Source organism: Pleurodeles waltl, chromosome 2_2 (assembly GCF_031143425.1).
Source record: "Pleurodeles waltl isolate 20211129_DDA chromosome 2_2, aPleWal1.hap1.20221129, whole genome shotgun sequence".
NCBI classification, from domain to species: Eukaryota; Metazoa; Chordata; class Amphibia; order Caudata; family Salamandridae; genus Pleurodeles; species Pleurodeles waltl.
The window spans coordinates 743221472-743237772 of record NC_090439.1 but is presented as its reverse complement, the minus strand read 5'-3'; the positions used below and the strand labels follow the sequence as shown (position 1 = coordinate 743237772).

The 16301-nt window shown below is 41.0% G+C and overlaps 1 protein-coding gene across 1 annotated transcript in view; it reads right to left on the bottom strand.

Annotated features, from left to right (window-relative positions):
* Positions 1–16301, bottom strand: part of TERF1 (telomeric repeat binding factor 1) — a 282827-nt gene that overhangs the window by 112460 nt on the left and 154066 nt on the right. The window contains exon 5 of the mRNA XM_069220352.1: positions 12468–12617. Within this exon, the coding sequence (XP_069076453.1) occupies positions 12468–12617 (150 nt within the window). The remainder of the gene's footprint in view (positions 1–12467; positions 12618–16301) is intronic.

The window sequence follows — 16301 nt, the reverse complement described above, 5'->3', positions numbered from 1 at the left end:
TGCCTGGCTGCACCATGTTTTACACAAAACAAAAACCATCTGGATGCCTGGTGCATGAATGGTTCCAGCAATGACAGACGCATTTTATTTCCTCCACCTCTTGACAAATCCTTCATCTTCCCATACCTTCACACCCTTCTCTTCATAAATACTGAAGTCACATATAAACAAGTAGAAAGAGTGAAAAGGAAGCACATGGCATGCGAGAGAAGGAGCATTTTAGACTAAAGGTATCTTGACAGCAGCGGGACTGTCTCTGTCGGTTGCATTGTTCGCAAGTAGGTATACAGGCAGAATATGAAGTTGCCATTGTAGAACTTAGCACATGTGAGAGCCATCTATAGCCTTCAATAATTTCAATCTATGGGTTACTTCATGAGCTGCAGTAGATATGTATTTCAGGAGGGAAGGAAATGTTACTCACAAATAAAGAACACAAACTTAAAATCTTGCTATTCCTCTGGGTGCTGTACTGTAACTAAGAAAACACTTTCCAAGAAAGATTATGTAAGGTAGTTTAGTAAGTGTGTGCAAATGAAGAGCCTACCAATCAATAAAGGACATTCACCAGTTCCTGGCGGACATGACCTAGGGGTTATAGTCTAACTACAGGAGAGAAGACCACTTGGAAAATCATATAAAAACATTTATCAGACTTGATGAATAAGCATGTTTAAGAATACTATTTTCTGTTGGTCATAAGGGCAGATTTCTTTGGGGAGTTCCCCCTCTCTGCAGGCTACTGAGAATCACTTTTGTAGGGGTGCAGCTCATACTCCCTCGGGATGCTGCTCATTTTTAAGTAGGATTACAAGTGAGTAACTTTTCCATTTTCCATCATGGAGCATTCACTCTTATTCTTGAACAGTGAAAAGATTAGTATTCTTTTCTGATCCTCTTGAGGTGGAAACATGGATTCATGAGAGTGTAAATGAGCGGTCTGCCAATACATTACTGCTAATTAACCCAACAGGCTACACACAGAGGCTTTTTGCCTGTGTTGTCATATGTTCTGGAATCAGAATCGAAGTAGTAGTGTGTCAGACACATGCAAACAGATCTCTAATTTTTAACAATGGCAGTGTGTTTACGAAATGTTGTAAAGCTTCTTCAGGTCTTGCTGAGAGATATCGGATTGTCTCTTGACAGCAGTGCATTATACAGGAAACCCATCAACAGGCTATGAATAGTATGTATTTTGTCATCCTTGTATTGATGGGACCATAAATCTTGAACAACTAATGACAATTTGTTTTGTTTAATCCTCTCAAGTCATTAACTGAGAGCCCTCTAGACATTTGGGAACGAATGTTACTTCTGCTGGAGAGGACAGGTTTGGAAAAAACTTAGGCAATAGTAAGCTTTGATTTATATGGAAATCTGAGATATCCTCAGGGAGAAAGGTAGGTTATATTCTTAAAGCTACTTTGCTCCTTTTGAAAACTGTGAAACATTTTCTAGAGCACCAACCCTGCACCTCTCTAACACTGCATGCAGAAGTTATTGTTCAAGAGACTTTGAAGTGGGGCTCTGTGCCTAGTGTCAAAAGAGGAACACAAAAGTAAATTTCTACTGTGGAATTCTTATTCAAGAAAATATTTTCGTAACTCCTTAAAAATGTCTTAATCACTGAGCTGGTAAAAAGGGAAGTTTGTGAAGGTATTTAGCAGTTGGCAGCAGTAGCCTCTCTGTGGGGAAAATTATAACCTGGATTTTGCCAGACACAACACATACGTTCATACAGTTTCTGTCTAGTGCACACCAGAACATTGACTGCTCGTTATACACATCAGATACAGAGCCTTTTTTACTCCAATATGGAAGATGCGCTGGATTAAAAAAGCATTTAGATTCTTTGAAAATGAACATGCAATCTTAGACATCTACGTTTTAGAAATTCAGAAGCCAGGTCACAGAGTTCAATGATTGTAAATTGCGAAGCAGGAGCCTGGCTTACACTCTAAACACAAGTTCCACTCTGCACTGGAATATCCTATGAGAACTGTCTTATGGGCAAACTGGCAAACTAAATCTGTGAACCACAGGTGGGAAACCCCATTCTGGTATTTGCCTGCCTGAACATGATAGTTTCGGGATCAGGGACTTGGGAGAAAAGCGCAGACAAATGTACCTGACCAGTTACTCTAACATACATCTTACTTAGATTCTGGTTCACGCTCCCGGGATGCAAAGTCTTGATATTTTGCAATTTTTCATCTTTTGAAAAATTCTACTGTGCTCTTTACGAGTACAGGAAGATTTGATCTAGAATGTCAGCGCATTTGTGAATTTCAGAAGAGCCTCTGCTCAGTAGCATGAGCCACCCTCAAGGGTCCTTGACTTGGTTTATTGTTGCTAGTCCAGGTACTACATTGTTCCATGTGTCTGTATAAACACTACTACTGTTCTGTGCTTGCTGGAAGGTTTTAAGGTGTGGCGTACAGCTAAACTTCATGGACTGTAAGTGATGCAAATTTGTTTTGGTATGTGATATAATGTATCTGCAGCTCATCAAAGTATGCTCCCCACTCAAGACAGGAAGAATTAATATGACTGCAATTTGCATTGTTCACTGTCTGAGTGATGGCTGGTTCTTCTTGGTGGCAGTCCCATATGCAGCCTTTTATTTGGCAATGTTAAAATTCAGAGGACCTTCGATCCAAGGAGATACAAGGTGTTTCTTATTTCTCTCATTGAAGCTCCACTCATTGTGCATGATATTTATGAAATATCATCCCTTCTCTGAGTTATACATTTTGGCTGGACTCGTATTTTTCAGCAACTCCTGAGTGGTGGATTTGTAACTGAAGGGAACATTAGACTTGCTGAACTGATGTGTAGCCATAGATTTATCATTCTATTGTATTGTAGTGTATCATTTCTACAGTGCTCTCTTACCTCTTGATGAAGCCCCAAATAGCTTTTTTGGTTGGCCAAGAAAGCAGGTACTCAGCTTATTTTGCAGACTGCGGCACCTACCAGTTGTGCTTTTTGGTGTTATTGGGATGTGAAAGTTCAGCTTTTGCAAATCTACGGCACAATTACAGTACTGGTCCTGAGACCGCAGAACAATCTTGTGCACAGAAGCACATTCATGTTGCTTTTTCACAAACTTGTTGGTTTATCCTTTGTGTGGTCCATTTTATGTGCACTAAGAAGGTATCTGAAGTAAATGTATTTTTTGTCAGTCCTGAATTAAACAATTTAGAATTTGACCATCCATCAAAACGTGCATTAGCTTAATTTTATGACAAGACCGGAGGCTCCTATTATGCGTTTCTTTTCTTACTTTAATAAACAGCAGCAGTCAAGAAAAATATACTACAGTTCCCAGAAGGCAAAGGAACAACAGCCAATGGGAACAAAAACGTAGTCAAATAGTGTAAACCAATCACATGAATACAAGGTATTATGACATCACTTGACTGCGAAAAGCCCTCTTTCCTTGCTGCTCGCAGTCAAGTTAAGTAGTATTTTATCTTGTCTCCGTTTAAAAAAAAATTCTTGTTGATTAATGTGTTTACTTTTACTTGAAGTTATCTATTCATTTTAGTTGCTCAGATTTGCGCTGCTTTAACGCGCCGTTTTCCGTGTTTTTTATCCTTTGCTGAGTCGGCAGGTTGCCGCATTCCCTTTGCGCTCCTCGGGCTCTCCCCAACTGCTTTTCTATTTTGCTGCGCGTGTCAGCGCGCGCTTGTTTACATTGCCGGGTTTCCTTAACGGCTGTTTCCTGTCAGCGCGCTTGAGGAAACCCAGCTTCTCTGCTCCTCCGGTCAGCTGTTTTCAAACATTCTTAGCGCTCGCCGGCCTGAGCGCTTCATTTGGATTTATTCCCCACACGGCTGCATTACTTTTCAAATATCTTTGAAATACTTTAATATACAAGGAACTTTCCATTTCCTCATATTTCTCCACCTACCTGCTTGAGTACACGGCCTCCAGTCTTCCTCCTCCTCCTGTGTTCCCCTCGACTGGTAGGCTTAGCGACGCCCACAGGCAGAGCTTACAAATCCTTTCTGTTTGTTAACCCCTTGCTCTCCAGTTCACCTTTCTCCTCATTATGGATTCAGACAACTCTTCCTCACATGATGCTGAGGATATCAGACAGGAATTGTCTGCTTTTATAAAATCCTCTGTTCAACAAGCTGTTTCATCCTCTATGCAAAAAATTTCTAAGAACCTAGAACTTTCATTTTCTGATATGATATCTCGGTCTATGTCGGCCCAGGCTGCGGGGACTTACAGTCAGCGCCTTTCTCCCAATAAAAACCCCCCAAAAAATCAAAAAAATTGGCACAGAAGAAAAGTGAGCCCTGCTCACATGTGGCAGAGGACGCGGTTCCTCAAAAGGCTCCCTCCAAGGAGTATAAACATTTGGACATTGGGAAACCAAATCTAAAACGCAAATCTAAACAAAAGAATGTTATTGCCCCCTTGATAATATTGTCCATCCCCCACACGGATGACGACCTTCCTGACCTGGACTCTGACTCCAATGATTCTTCCAATGCGGATGATGGTTCCCTTTCTCCTCCCCCTCCCAAGAAATCTAAGCCATCTTCCTTCCAAACTTCCAATATTCTTGACCCTGAATGTTTCCCGATGTTTGACCCTTCCAATATGCTTCACCCCAACTCTACTGAGTGGGTTCCTGCAGATCATGTCGCCCAATATGTCTCTGCTAAAATCAATTGCCCCCTGGATAAACAAACGAGCAAAATTAAAATCTGAGTGTCCTTGCCCCTCTCTTTCCTCTAACCTCTCTGTCACTCCCTCCATTGACCAACCCCTCTTGACCTTTTTCACGAAATTAGGCAAGGACCCACGCAAAGGAGTGCACAAGGCGTGGGCTTCTTGTCAAGACAAACTGCTTGATATTATGGGCCCCCTAACTCGCATATTTGACATCGCAGAAGCAGCTAGAATCGACGGCTCCTTCATCGATCCCGAGGAGCTTACCCTTTGGATTCAACGTACCTTTTGCCTTCTTGGCAATGCACATTCCGCTCTCACGCATGAGAGACGCAAGGGTCTACTCCTAAAACTTGATCCTAAACTAGTCAATTTGGCGACTGTCCAACCTAATGCTCGCACAGATGGTGCTCTATTTGGCGAGTCTTTTATCAAAGACTTGAGTAAGTACGTAGCAACCTTCACGTCGCTGGATAAAGCCCAACATTCACTAAAAAAGATGTTTGCCCAGCGGGTTTTTGCAAGGGCTGGCAGAGGAAGGAACCGCTTTGCCGGCTGCCCATACTACTATCAAGGTTCCCGAGGATACCACAACGCACCCTACCAAGAATATAGGCCGCAATTTTATCCTCAGAGATCAAGAGGTTTCCGCTCCAGACTCTTCAGGAACTCGAGATCCTCTTCCCAACCAAGTAAGTCTTATCCCTTCTTCTATACCTGTAGGAGGCCGTCTCCGTTTTTTCCTACCAAAAGGGTTGGAAATAATGGCAGATCCTTGGATTCTTCACACTGTTCAAGGTTATTCCATAGAACTTTATGCAACCCCCATTCAGACTCACTTACCCCCCCTCCCTAGTTTTTCCTCAGAAATGGCATCCCTCATCACCTCTGAAGTGCAATCACTATTGCAAAAACAAGCCATCGCCCTTACCCTTCCCGATCCAACAGGTTTTACAAGTTCAATTTTCTTGGTTCTGAAGAAAAACAAAAAAATGCGGCCTGTGATAAACCTCAAGGGTTTCAACCACTTTGTAGTCTATCACCATTTCAAGATGGAAACCATGCTCCATCTCAGAGATACTCTTCTTCATCAGGATTGGATGGTGAGTTTGGATCTCCAAGAAGCGTATCTAGTAGTCCCAAACAACCCTCATTTCAGGAAGTTTCTCCAATTTCAATGGGCAGACCAGTATTTTCATTTTACCTCTCTATCCTTCGGTCTCTCTTCCGCCCCATGGTGCTTCACCAATCTCATGAAACCAGTGGTGGCTTTTCTCAGAGCTAAAGGTGTCAGACTTCTCATTTACCTCGACGATATCCTAATAATGAGCCAGTCTCCTCAATCCCCTGTTGTCTCATCTATCCCTCACATGCACACTCCTTTCCGATTTAGGTTTTATCATAAACAAAGAGAAATCTATCCTAACCCCTGCTCAAATTATAGAATTCATAGGTTTCCAAATAAACTCAATCTCTGCCACTCATTTGCTTCCCTCTGCAAAGATCAAAACAATAAAGTCAGAAATTCTCCAAGTCCTAAGCAGTTCTCAGATCTCTCTCAGAACGCTAGCGTGAATTGTGGGTCTCCTCTCCTCCTCAATTCAAGCCATTTTTCCAGGCCCTCTTCACTACAGAGCCCTTCAAAGGTTAAAAATTTGTCATTTAAGGAAAGGCCTTTCATACGCAGATATCATTCCCTTAGATGCAGATTCTCGTACAGAACTTCAGTGGTGGATAGACCATTTAGAGGCCTGGAATGGAAAGACTATCTTTGCATCAGCCCCAGAACTAGTATTAGAATCCGATGCAAGTCGATCTGGATGGGGGGGCCCCGATGTGGACCAATCTTGACTGGAGGTACATGGTCCTCAGAGGAGTCCAAAATGCATATCAACTGTTTAGAGATGCTTGCCGGCTCCTTTGCGATCAGAAGCCTTGCAAAAAACTCATCTCAGAATGGACAACATCTCTGCTGTTCGTTACATAAATCACCTCGGAGGCACAAGATCCAAACCTCTGGCGGAACTTGCCAAGGGATTTTGGGAATTTTGCCTTTCAAACCACATTTCGGTTCATGCAGAGTACCTTCCATCCTCATCCTCGACAATTTATGAACCCTTTCGGCATGGAAAATCTCGGGCCATCTCAATCTTTCCCGAGCATTTCGACGGAAGCTTCCCAATACATCTCCCGGTCCTGGGCCCCAGGCACAAAAAAGGCTTATTCGTCTGCCTGGTCTATTTGGCACAGCTGGTGTCTGGAAAAACATATTGATTCCTTTTCAGCGGATTTAATTTACATAATCAACTTCCTAGCGGCTGAGGCCAGTAAAGGCAAAGCCTTCCGTACGATTAACCTATATCGATCAGCCATATCTGCCAACCATGCTCCAGTCAATGGAAAACCTGTGGGAGAACATCCTCTTGTTTGCTGCCTATTAAAGGGAGTAAAGTTTTCAAATCCTCCTTTACCTAAATACAGTCAATTATGGGATGTTAACATTGTGTTGAAATTTATACTGTCATGGCCGGATAATCTCATGCTTACGTTAAAAATGTTATCTGCAAAGTTGACCATGTTATTGTGTCTTGTTTCTATAAAACGTCTTACTGATGTCAAAGCTCTAGACATTTCTAATCGACAGTTTACACCTACCGGGGTGTTGTTTAAAGTGTTTTGTCGAACCAAGACCAATTTGTCGTCAGTCTTTTATCCATATTTTCCTGACCATACTAAACTTTGTGTTGGACAATGTTTAAAAGCGTATGAATTAAGAACTGCAGATTTAAGATCTCCTTCTCATTCCCAATTATTAATTTAATTTAGAAAGCCCCACTCTCCTGTTTCAGCTGCTACCCTAGCTAGGTGGGTTAAATGGTTGATGTCTCTAGCGGGCATAGATACTTCTATGTTCGGAGCTCATTCTTCCAGAGGAGCTATGGCTTCTAAGGCGTTCTGGGCGGGCTCCCGTTTAGAAGATATTCTTAAATCTGCAGACTGGTCTAATGACAATGTGTTTAAAGTCTTCTACTGCAAACCTATCAACAATGTCTCTTTAAATGTAATTAATATGCTTTAAACTCGCATAATAGGAGCCTCCGGTCTTGTCATAAAATGTAGATTTTCCTAGTCCCATGACGGAAAGTCTTAATTTTATTAAAGACACGGAGGCGAGTATTATCCCTCCAATTCTAGTAACTTTGTTTTTGATCTTTTCCTCCCCTTTTTTTCAGCACCGCTGGCCATTACTCAACCTTCCACTTAAGTTTTTGCCTCTAGCTTGGTGGTCTTCTCTTCAAACTGGTCGTTCTGCTGGATCCACGTACCGGAATCCGTCCTCGTTACCTTGGATTTTGAACTTTTGTTCCGATGTTCTGTCTTTTATTATGGCAATTCTCATACTGTTTTCTATTGTTCCATTGTTTAATTTTAATTGACTCTCTCGCAAGAAAAGAGGGCTGTTCGCAGTCAAGTGATGTCATAATGCCTTGTATTCATGTGATTGGTGTACACTATTTGACTACGGTTTTGTTCCCATTGGCTGTTGTTCCTTTGCCTTCTGGGAACTGTAGTATATTTTTCTTGAAATGGGAAACTCCTGTGGTGAACAAGTCATTCTAAGACCTTGTGGACAAGTCCTCATAAGACACTGACTGATTTTCTCATGAGGGTACACCAACGAGAACAGACACATATGAGCAATGCTGCGGGCAGAAGGTTAATGAGCACTCGGCTCAGGATATAATGTTGTGTTTCTAACGCTTCTAAACAATGGCTCTCCAACAGTTTTTTCAATTTCGATAAACAACCCTCCATAACCTGCATACTGTCACTGCAATCCATTTGTGTGCTGGCCTTCACCAGATTAGACCGTATTACAAGCTTTGATCTCTTATTTTTAACAGACTTTTCAGGACTGCTTTTTGTGGCCAGTATAAGTCTTCTAGTTTGATTTATAGCCAACTCAGATGTATCAATGCGAATTCTGGTTGGTGAAACTGACAAAGATAAGGGTGCTAGATCTGTATCTGGCATTATGCCTAAGTTTATACCAGAGTTCATGGAGAGTCTTCTCTCTGTGAGTGCTATTTCCTTGCTGATAATATCCACAGCATTTTCCAACATTATAACAATAGAGGTACTCTTTGATACAAAAGTAAGGGCAGGTGACACACCAATATTAATCTTTTTCCCCATCTTAATTTGAGAAAAACAGAAGTCAAGTGATTCCCCCAGACTCCAAGACTCCTCTCAACTGTTACATCAAGTAACCAGTGAAAAAACAAATAAAAATGTATTACCTGCCAGTCAATCAATCAATCAGGATTTAGGTGGGAAGCAGGAGGAAAAAGGCACCAAGGTGGGAAAAAAAAGAACAGATGGCAGGGCCGAAGAGAACAGCACTCTCAAGAGGGGGAGCACAGCAAAGCAGAGGCAGCAGGGAGCTGGCACCGGGTCCTGCTCAATGGGGTTGCACTGCAGCCTCCATTAAGTCAGTCCTGGGAGTGGGGAGGGGTGCTGGGTGGAGTTAGCAAGGGGCGGAAAGAGGGAGGAAAAACGGCAGCATGGCTGGAAAAAAGACCAGACAGAGTGGCTGAAAAGCAGAAGCACCAGAAAACAAACAGAAAAGTTTACAATAGGCAGGCAACAACTGGAAAGCAGCAGACAGACTGAAGCAACAACAGACAAAGTCCCACAGAGAACAAGGTCAAACAGAGCAGCACTTTCAAGAGGGAGGAAGCACAGCCAAGCAGAGGGAGCGGGGAGCTGGAACGGGGACCTTCAACGGAGAACAACAAAAAGAAGGGGCCCAGCCTCGTCCAAGCTCTGAGGGGTGCAGATGGGCCCGCTCTTGGCCCCGTGTTCGCCAATGCACATCCTAAGTCACTGGGTCTCCCTCTGTAATTTAAGGGCAACAAGCCCCTCCTTGGTTCTCCTCTGGTGATGGAAACTATAAGAGCTTCAGTCCCAAACAGCCTCTCTACTCGAGGCTCCCGCTGCAGCATCGCGCACCTGCGGGTCTACCTCAGTAATCAAAAAGCAACCAGCCCCTTCTTGGCTCACCTGTGGTGATGGGAAATATGGGCGATGCAGTCCCAAAAAGCCTCCGTAAGCAAGGCTCTTGCACCAGCGTCCCGCGCCCGTGGGTCTCCCTCAGTAAATTAAAAGGGCAACAAGCTCCTCCTTGGCTCCCCCGTGGAGATGGGAATTATGGGCAAATCCAGTCACAAACATCCTCTGTGCTCAAGGATCTTGCGGCAATTCACAATAGCCATTTGCAAGGTTACAGTTTGACACTTTTCAAGTAATTGTCAATGCCTGCCAACGTAGGTTACAGTAGACAATATAGTGAAGATTTCTTGATTTGATGTTACTAGCCTTGTCTGTGCTTGGAGGCTCCCCTCTGGTGCAACTAAGGGTTCTATTGCTGCTGCGGCTGTTCTTGTGATATGACCTGCCAGCAGTGGTGAAAAGCAACTTGCCATGACAATGGCATTCATACGTTCTGTAGCCAAGTCGGGAATATTCCTTCTTTCATCCTGTTAAATCATATCTCTGTCAGAATATCAGTGTTCTTCTTTGTTTTGTGTATCTCACCATAATCATCACTGTGACAGCCAAAAAGAGTAGCAACTGAAAATAGTAAATTCAATATGTTTTGCTTGGCATCTGGTTGTAGCTGCTGTGTGTAAGGCATGATCTGCACCTCGTGGAGATGCCACATCAGCTAAGACAATTATTATTTGATTTAAAGCAAGCATACTCTTAATCACCAACTCAAGAAATCTTTCCTTCATTAGGCAGGTCACAGCGAAAATCATTGACCCATTCCTCACAGACCTCAGTTATATTTTCCCAGTGATATTGTACAGATGGCTGCCATTATTGTAATTAAGTGCATTTAATTTGTGGCAGTAATTTTTAAATTAGGCATGGAGCTGTAGCCAGTGTTCTAATATTATTCCAAAACACACTAAAGGATCTAGACTGAGAAACCTTTAATGGGTGGTTGAGTTCGATTTCTTTCATCGCCAGAATCTGCTGAAAGGTTGAGATCATCTGAACATATGGTGCTCTATGTAGGGATTTTTATGGAAAACAAATTCCCCCTTAAAAAAAAAAAACTCTTGCCATGCCATATCCTGGTTGTGTTGGTCTTCTCATGACAGGAACAGGTTGCAACATAAATGAGTTCTGGGCAAGGGTGTACAATTCTGTATTCAATGTGTGGGTCCATGAGGTTTAGGTGTCAATGTCCTCCTTGATGGGGATTTTCCTGGCATAAGCATTGCCCTTTCCTGCTCCTCAGTCTGTTGTCTTCTTTGCATGACATCAAAGGTCGAAGGGGCAAACGAGTAGACCAATTTAATGTCGATAGCCTCAACAAACTGGACCTCAAAAATGCTTGCCTGATTGTCACATTTTCCAATAGTGCACAGCTCAAAGAGTATGCATCTGTCTTCTGTAACTTTGAGCTACTTCACATCATATAATTTTACATCAAGAAAGGTTGTGAACAATAGGCCTGTATTACTTCTGTGGATTTCTAGTGCTTGAATGTTGTGCACTCGAGAGCAAATGGTAGGAGGGGGTGATGTAATCAATATTATTTGTGTGTTTTTATGTATAGCTTTGTTGGTGTGCCTAATCTGCTGTGGCCCACGGCCAACGAGTCACAGAATGTGAGGAAGCAGGAAAATGTGTAGGTGAAAGCTTTTGAGATCTCGTCACCCTGGGCATGTTTGAAAACATGGGTACTCCTTAGTTTGAAATGTTAGACAGTGCAAATATAATAACTTTGTTGAAAAGGCTTACAAAATAAACATTGCCCACAAGAAATGACAGGGAGTCTAACAGTGCACTATAAGTTTTGAAATTTAGCAGTGTTGTCCTCAAATCTGCTTAAAATCTGAGAAATTATATAAGAATGGCTACCACTGTGCTCTCTGGAATAGCAAGGTGAACGTCAGGACATGCAAAGTCCAGATTTTATCTCAGTCAGACTGTGCTGGCTATCTGCTACCTTATTTCAATTTAGAGGTTAATACAGAAAACACAAAGGTCATTGAGGGGCTGCTGTTTCTGAGATTATAAAGTGGGGCCACATAGATAAAAATTAAATCTGTCTGGATATAAAAGGCTTTCTTTTGTAAATGCTCCAGGTTCGCACAACTAAGCACAGCCATTCATTGTCCATGAAAGTACTGTTGCCATCCTCAGATGAATGATTTTAAAGAACCAGAATGGCCAGGGGTTGATTGGATAAAAAGGAAGTTAAGGATTTGGACTTTTGATTTTGGCTGCCAAACTTGGTTCAGTAAGGTCAAATTAATAGGGTTTTTTTCTGCGCTTCCAGTTTTATCCTACTGAATATTTTCCCAGTTTAATTTTAACATTAATCACAATGAAAATAGAAATAGACTGATCTAAAAGAAAGGAAATGCGAACACTCCTGAATTGCATTAAAGAAGCAAGTCTCAACAGATGGTATGGCGAGGGGGTGAAAACCATGCTTTAAGCTTCATGGATTTTGATTTAAAAAAGTAAAATTAAAAAGTAGCACAGTGGAAAACGACTCACTATGTATAACTCAGATATTAAGGTTGCCAAACATTAATGAAGTACAAAATGTGAAAGAATGACAGTTTTACTTCTCCAACTACAATTTCCACCAAAAGTTTTATGAAATGTTTATACTAGACCGTGCAACTGTCAAGCATTATGCAACGTGATGCATAATCATAATAGACCGATCAGAATGGTGAAAAGCATACCTTTAACAAAAAGTTTTCCGGTCTCTCACTTAGGAAAATATCAATAAAAGACTTGATTTTCTTTAACATTTGCTCATAGGTGAATCCCTGAAGAATCCGATGGTATGGATCTTTTTTGCTGATGATCATGGACAACTTCATTCGTATAGACTAAACGTGAAATAAAGCAAACAAATTATTCAAATTTTAGTTAATAATGATTTATAATCAATGTGTACTATTTGTGACATTTCACAGTGCAATTCTTCTGTAGTGATTGTTACATTAGTTTATTTTGTTCTTTTCTATTTATCAAATATTTAGATTACACATCATTCTGCTACTAACAAAGTACAACGTAACAATGTAAAAAGGGGGTAAGAAGTAACATTTAAGTTCAGTCAGCATTAACAGGGAGAGAGATGGTATAGGTAGAGTAAGTTAGGTAAATCTAAGCGAAAGAGAACACAAGAGTATATTTCGAGTCTTACAGGTTTTAAATTGGTGGTTCTTCAAATCTCTTCTGCAGGAGAGTAGGGATTCTTACAATTTCAAATTTCCAGTGAGATTGTTCCAGAGTCTATGAGCCAAAAATGACCAACCAGGGAAAGGCTTGGTTCAGAGTTATTTTTTCTTCACTTTTGAAATTTCTACCAGAAGCCAATATTTATTCTGGTGTATTTCTTTCTCCTCCAGTCAGTAGATGTTAATCATTTAGGTATGAAAACCTGTCTAAATAAAGAGCTTTGTAAGTTAAGCATGTAATAATGAATTCTATTCTGCCCTACATAGGTAGCCAGGGATGGTCTTTCAGTATGGGGGTGATGTGGTGTGACTTCTTTGCTCCTCTGAGAAGATGGGCAACTGCATGCATGCTGCCTCTGAGAGGAGTTAGAGAGTTTTAGCCAATTTACTAACATAACCAGCCTGATAATATTTAGATCAGGGTGAAGTCTAGAGATTTTGATGAAGGGACTTGGTATGTGGTGAAACCCAGTTATTATTAAGGTTTGAATACCAGACTTGAAAATGAGGTGGGCTGGTGAAGGAGTGAAGAATGATAAATTTAGTTTCAACAGGGTTAAATATAAGGAAAAGGTATTCATCTAAATTGAGGGATGTTCCACACATATTTTTAGGTATTCAATGGACTACGTGTAAGAATGTGATTCTCTGAATTGTGGGATCTGAATTGATCCATTTTTACCAACTGAGATCTACGAGTGAAAAGGCATTTGAATTGTTTTAGGAATGTGGCTTTCATCCCAATTCTGGTAAAGAGTGCAGCCAGTAGGTCAAGGATGTCAAATTCTGATAATACAGGCAGCAGTACCAGCAGACATGCATCACCACCTTTTAACCAGCAAAGAATGTACTCAATGACTTTTAGAGGGGTTTGCTCTATGCTGTAGTCTGGAGGAAAGCCTGAGTGGCATGGGATCTGAATGTTGTTGATCAAGATTTGTGACTTAATGATGAATGGAGACCATGTTTCCAAGCAGAAGTTCAAGGAATGGTAGTGTTGAGATTGACCTTATTTCTTGTAAGTCTCTGGGTTTTTCAGCATTAGTGTAAACATCGAGCTTTAAAAGTAGAACACAATAAGTCTTCATTGAGAAAGGTGTTAACAGTATTCAAAATCAAAGGTGCAATGTATCTGGACAGGATTGTACCAAGTAAGCTGGCATAGGACTGCCCACGTAAAAGAAAGCTTTCATTGTAATCTTTAGGAGAGATTCTAACTAAATTCAATAAAATGGAGACCATGTGATTACAAATGTTTTTTTGAGTGATAAGAGAGGCTGAATGTAGACTATTCATTCCTATTTTGTGATTATTTTAGAGTTCTTCTGAGGAAATGTTGGTGATGTTATTCACTGTTGAAGCTCGAGTTTTTCCTGGAGGTTCTGGATTAATGCCATGTTTCAATTGGTGAAAAGCATTCTATGAGAGGAGTAGAGGAGCATTTATCTGGATTTTGAAAATATCAACCTTTGTGCGAAGTATTAGATGCTTGTGTGCTTCTCTCTGATTTGTCCGCCGTCAAAGGCTCTGGGGTTTAGAATTTCTCCATGTCTTTTATAGTTTCCTTCTAGTTCTTTTGCTGGCATACAAGAATTTGATGTAACAAGACACTAATGGCTTTTCGCTGACTGAACTTGGTTGGGCTTATCTACTGATCAAGTTCAGACCGGCTTGAGTGTACTATTCAGACAGTACTTTAGTGGAGCTGCAAATGGCTGATGCTTCAGCTGTAATAGTGGGCTCATCAGAAAGTTAATTTAAAACAATATCTATTAGAGCTCTTGTTGAGAGTTTTGGTCTCGTTGGAACTCTGCTGGTTAAAGCAGCAAGGCCTTTCTTCTAGTAAACTGATATTTGCAAAAGAGAATTTATAAGAGAGACAAACACGCTTTTGCTCACCAATATCAGAAAGTAGAAGGTAATTGCTTTAGACAGGAACATATTTCTATCCAGAGAGGCACAAGGTTGAAGTGATCCCTGCAGCCAGTGCTCTTTGCCATTTGTTCAGAGCCAGTTGTAGCAAATAAAGCCATCTGACTTTCCTACTTGCTGTCAGGAATATAATGTGGAATTGTATGCTGATTACCTAATAATATCAGATAATGACAGAAGGCATCCCGAAGACAATGGCATCTGTTAAATTGTCAACCTATAGAGTTAATGCTACTATAATCCATAAAATGAATTATAACATACAAAAGAATAATGCATAGGTAACTAAGATAAGATACACATACATTATCATCACATTTGGTAAGACTTTCAGTCTTAACTCAGCAAGCATGGGCATTTACGAAAAGGAATTTAGAACACAACCAAAAACTGTCTCTTCAATTGGTAAATATGTTAAAAATGATCATTCACCCCATGTTGCTTTACTGTCATTAAAAAAAATGCACTTCAGAAACCAGACTTGATGTGAAAACCCATGCCTCCATTTGTACAAATAAGAAACCCCAAGAGTCATGAGTCAGCTTTGAAAAGCAGTGACATTTCCACTGCCTGAATTCTTATTACATTATTGGACACCAAGACAATTGTTTCTAGCACAACACTGATGTCAAGATTACCACAGGACTCCACACATTAGCTGACCCTAAGGGCAAAATCTTTTCATTCAACTTTCCAAAGCTCTAGAAAAACACCAGGTGCAGTTGTCCTAGTGAAACAGGATAATGTAATTTGTTTTGAATCCCTGAAATTTACTAGATGGATGATAGCTGGAGCAATTGTGATTTTGCTGCATTAATTACGGAAAAGGCTTTTGGCCTGAATATTGAGGATGGACTGCCAAACCACCATACAATGTTTAAAACAGAAACATTATTGTACAAGCAGGCTCAATAAACTCTTCTAAAGCAAATCGATGACCAGCATGTCCTCACACCCCTAGGCTGGTTGGAGAAGGCTGCATATCCTTCTGGGTACACTGTGAAAATAAAAAGTTATATTTGAAAACTCATGGGCAACACCCAACTGGAGAATGCTAATTTATTGTAGAGGAAAGGAGAACAGACAAACCTAATAATACCAAGCTGTCGTTCAGTCAGCTGTGCTATGTGGAAGCTAAATGGCTATTAGACACTGAACATTATGCTCCACCTAGCATTTTGTGCTGTTGTATGAGGTCTGTGAACTGTTGTGAAGACATGCTTATTGTTGTGGCCATGTGCGTAGGATGAGCACACGCCACCCCCGGTGAGGGTGATCCCCAGAAAGATGGAAAATACTAACCCTAGAAAAACACCTACAACAGCATGAAAATACTACAATTTGTAACTTTTAAAGTAAAGCTATGGACTCCTTTCTGCAACTCTCTATCCTTTATCC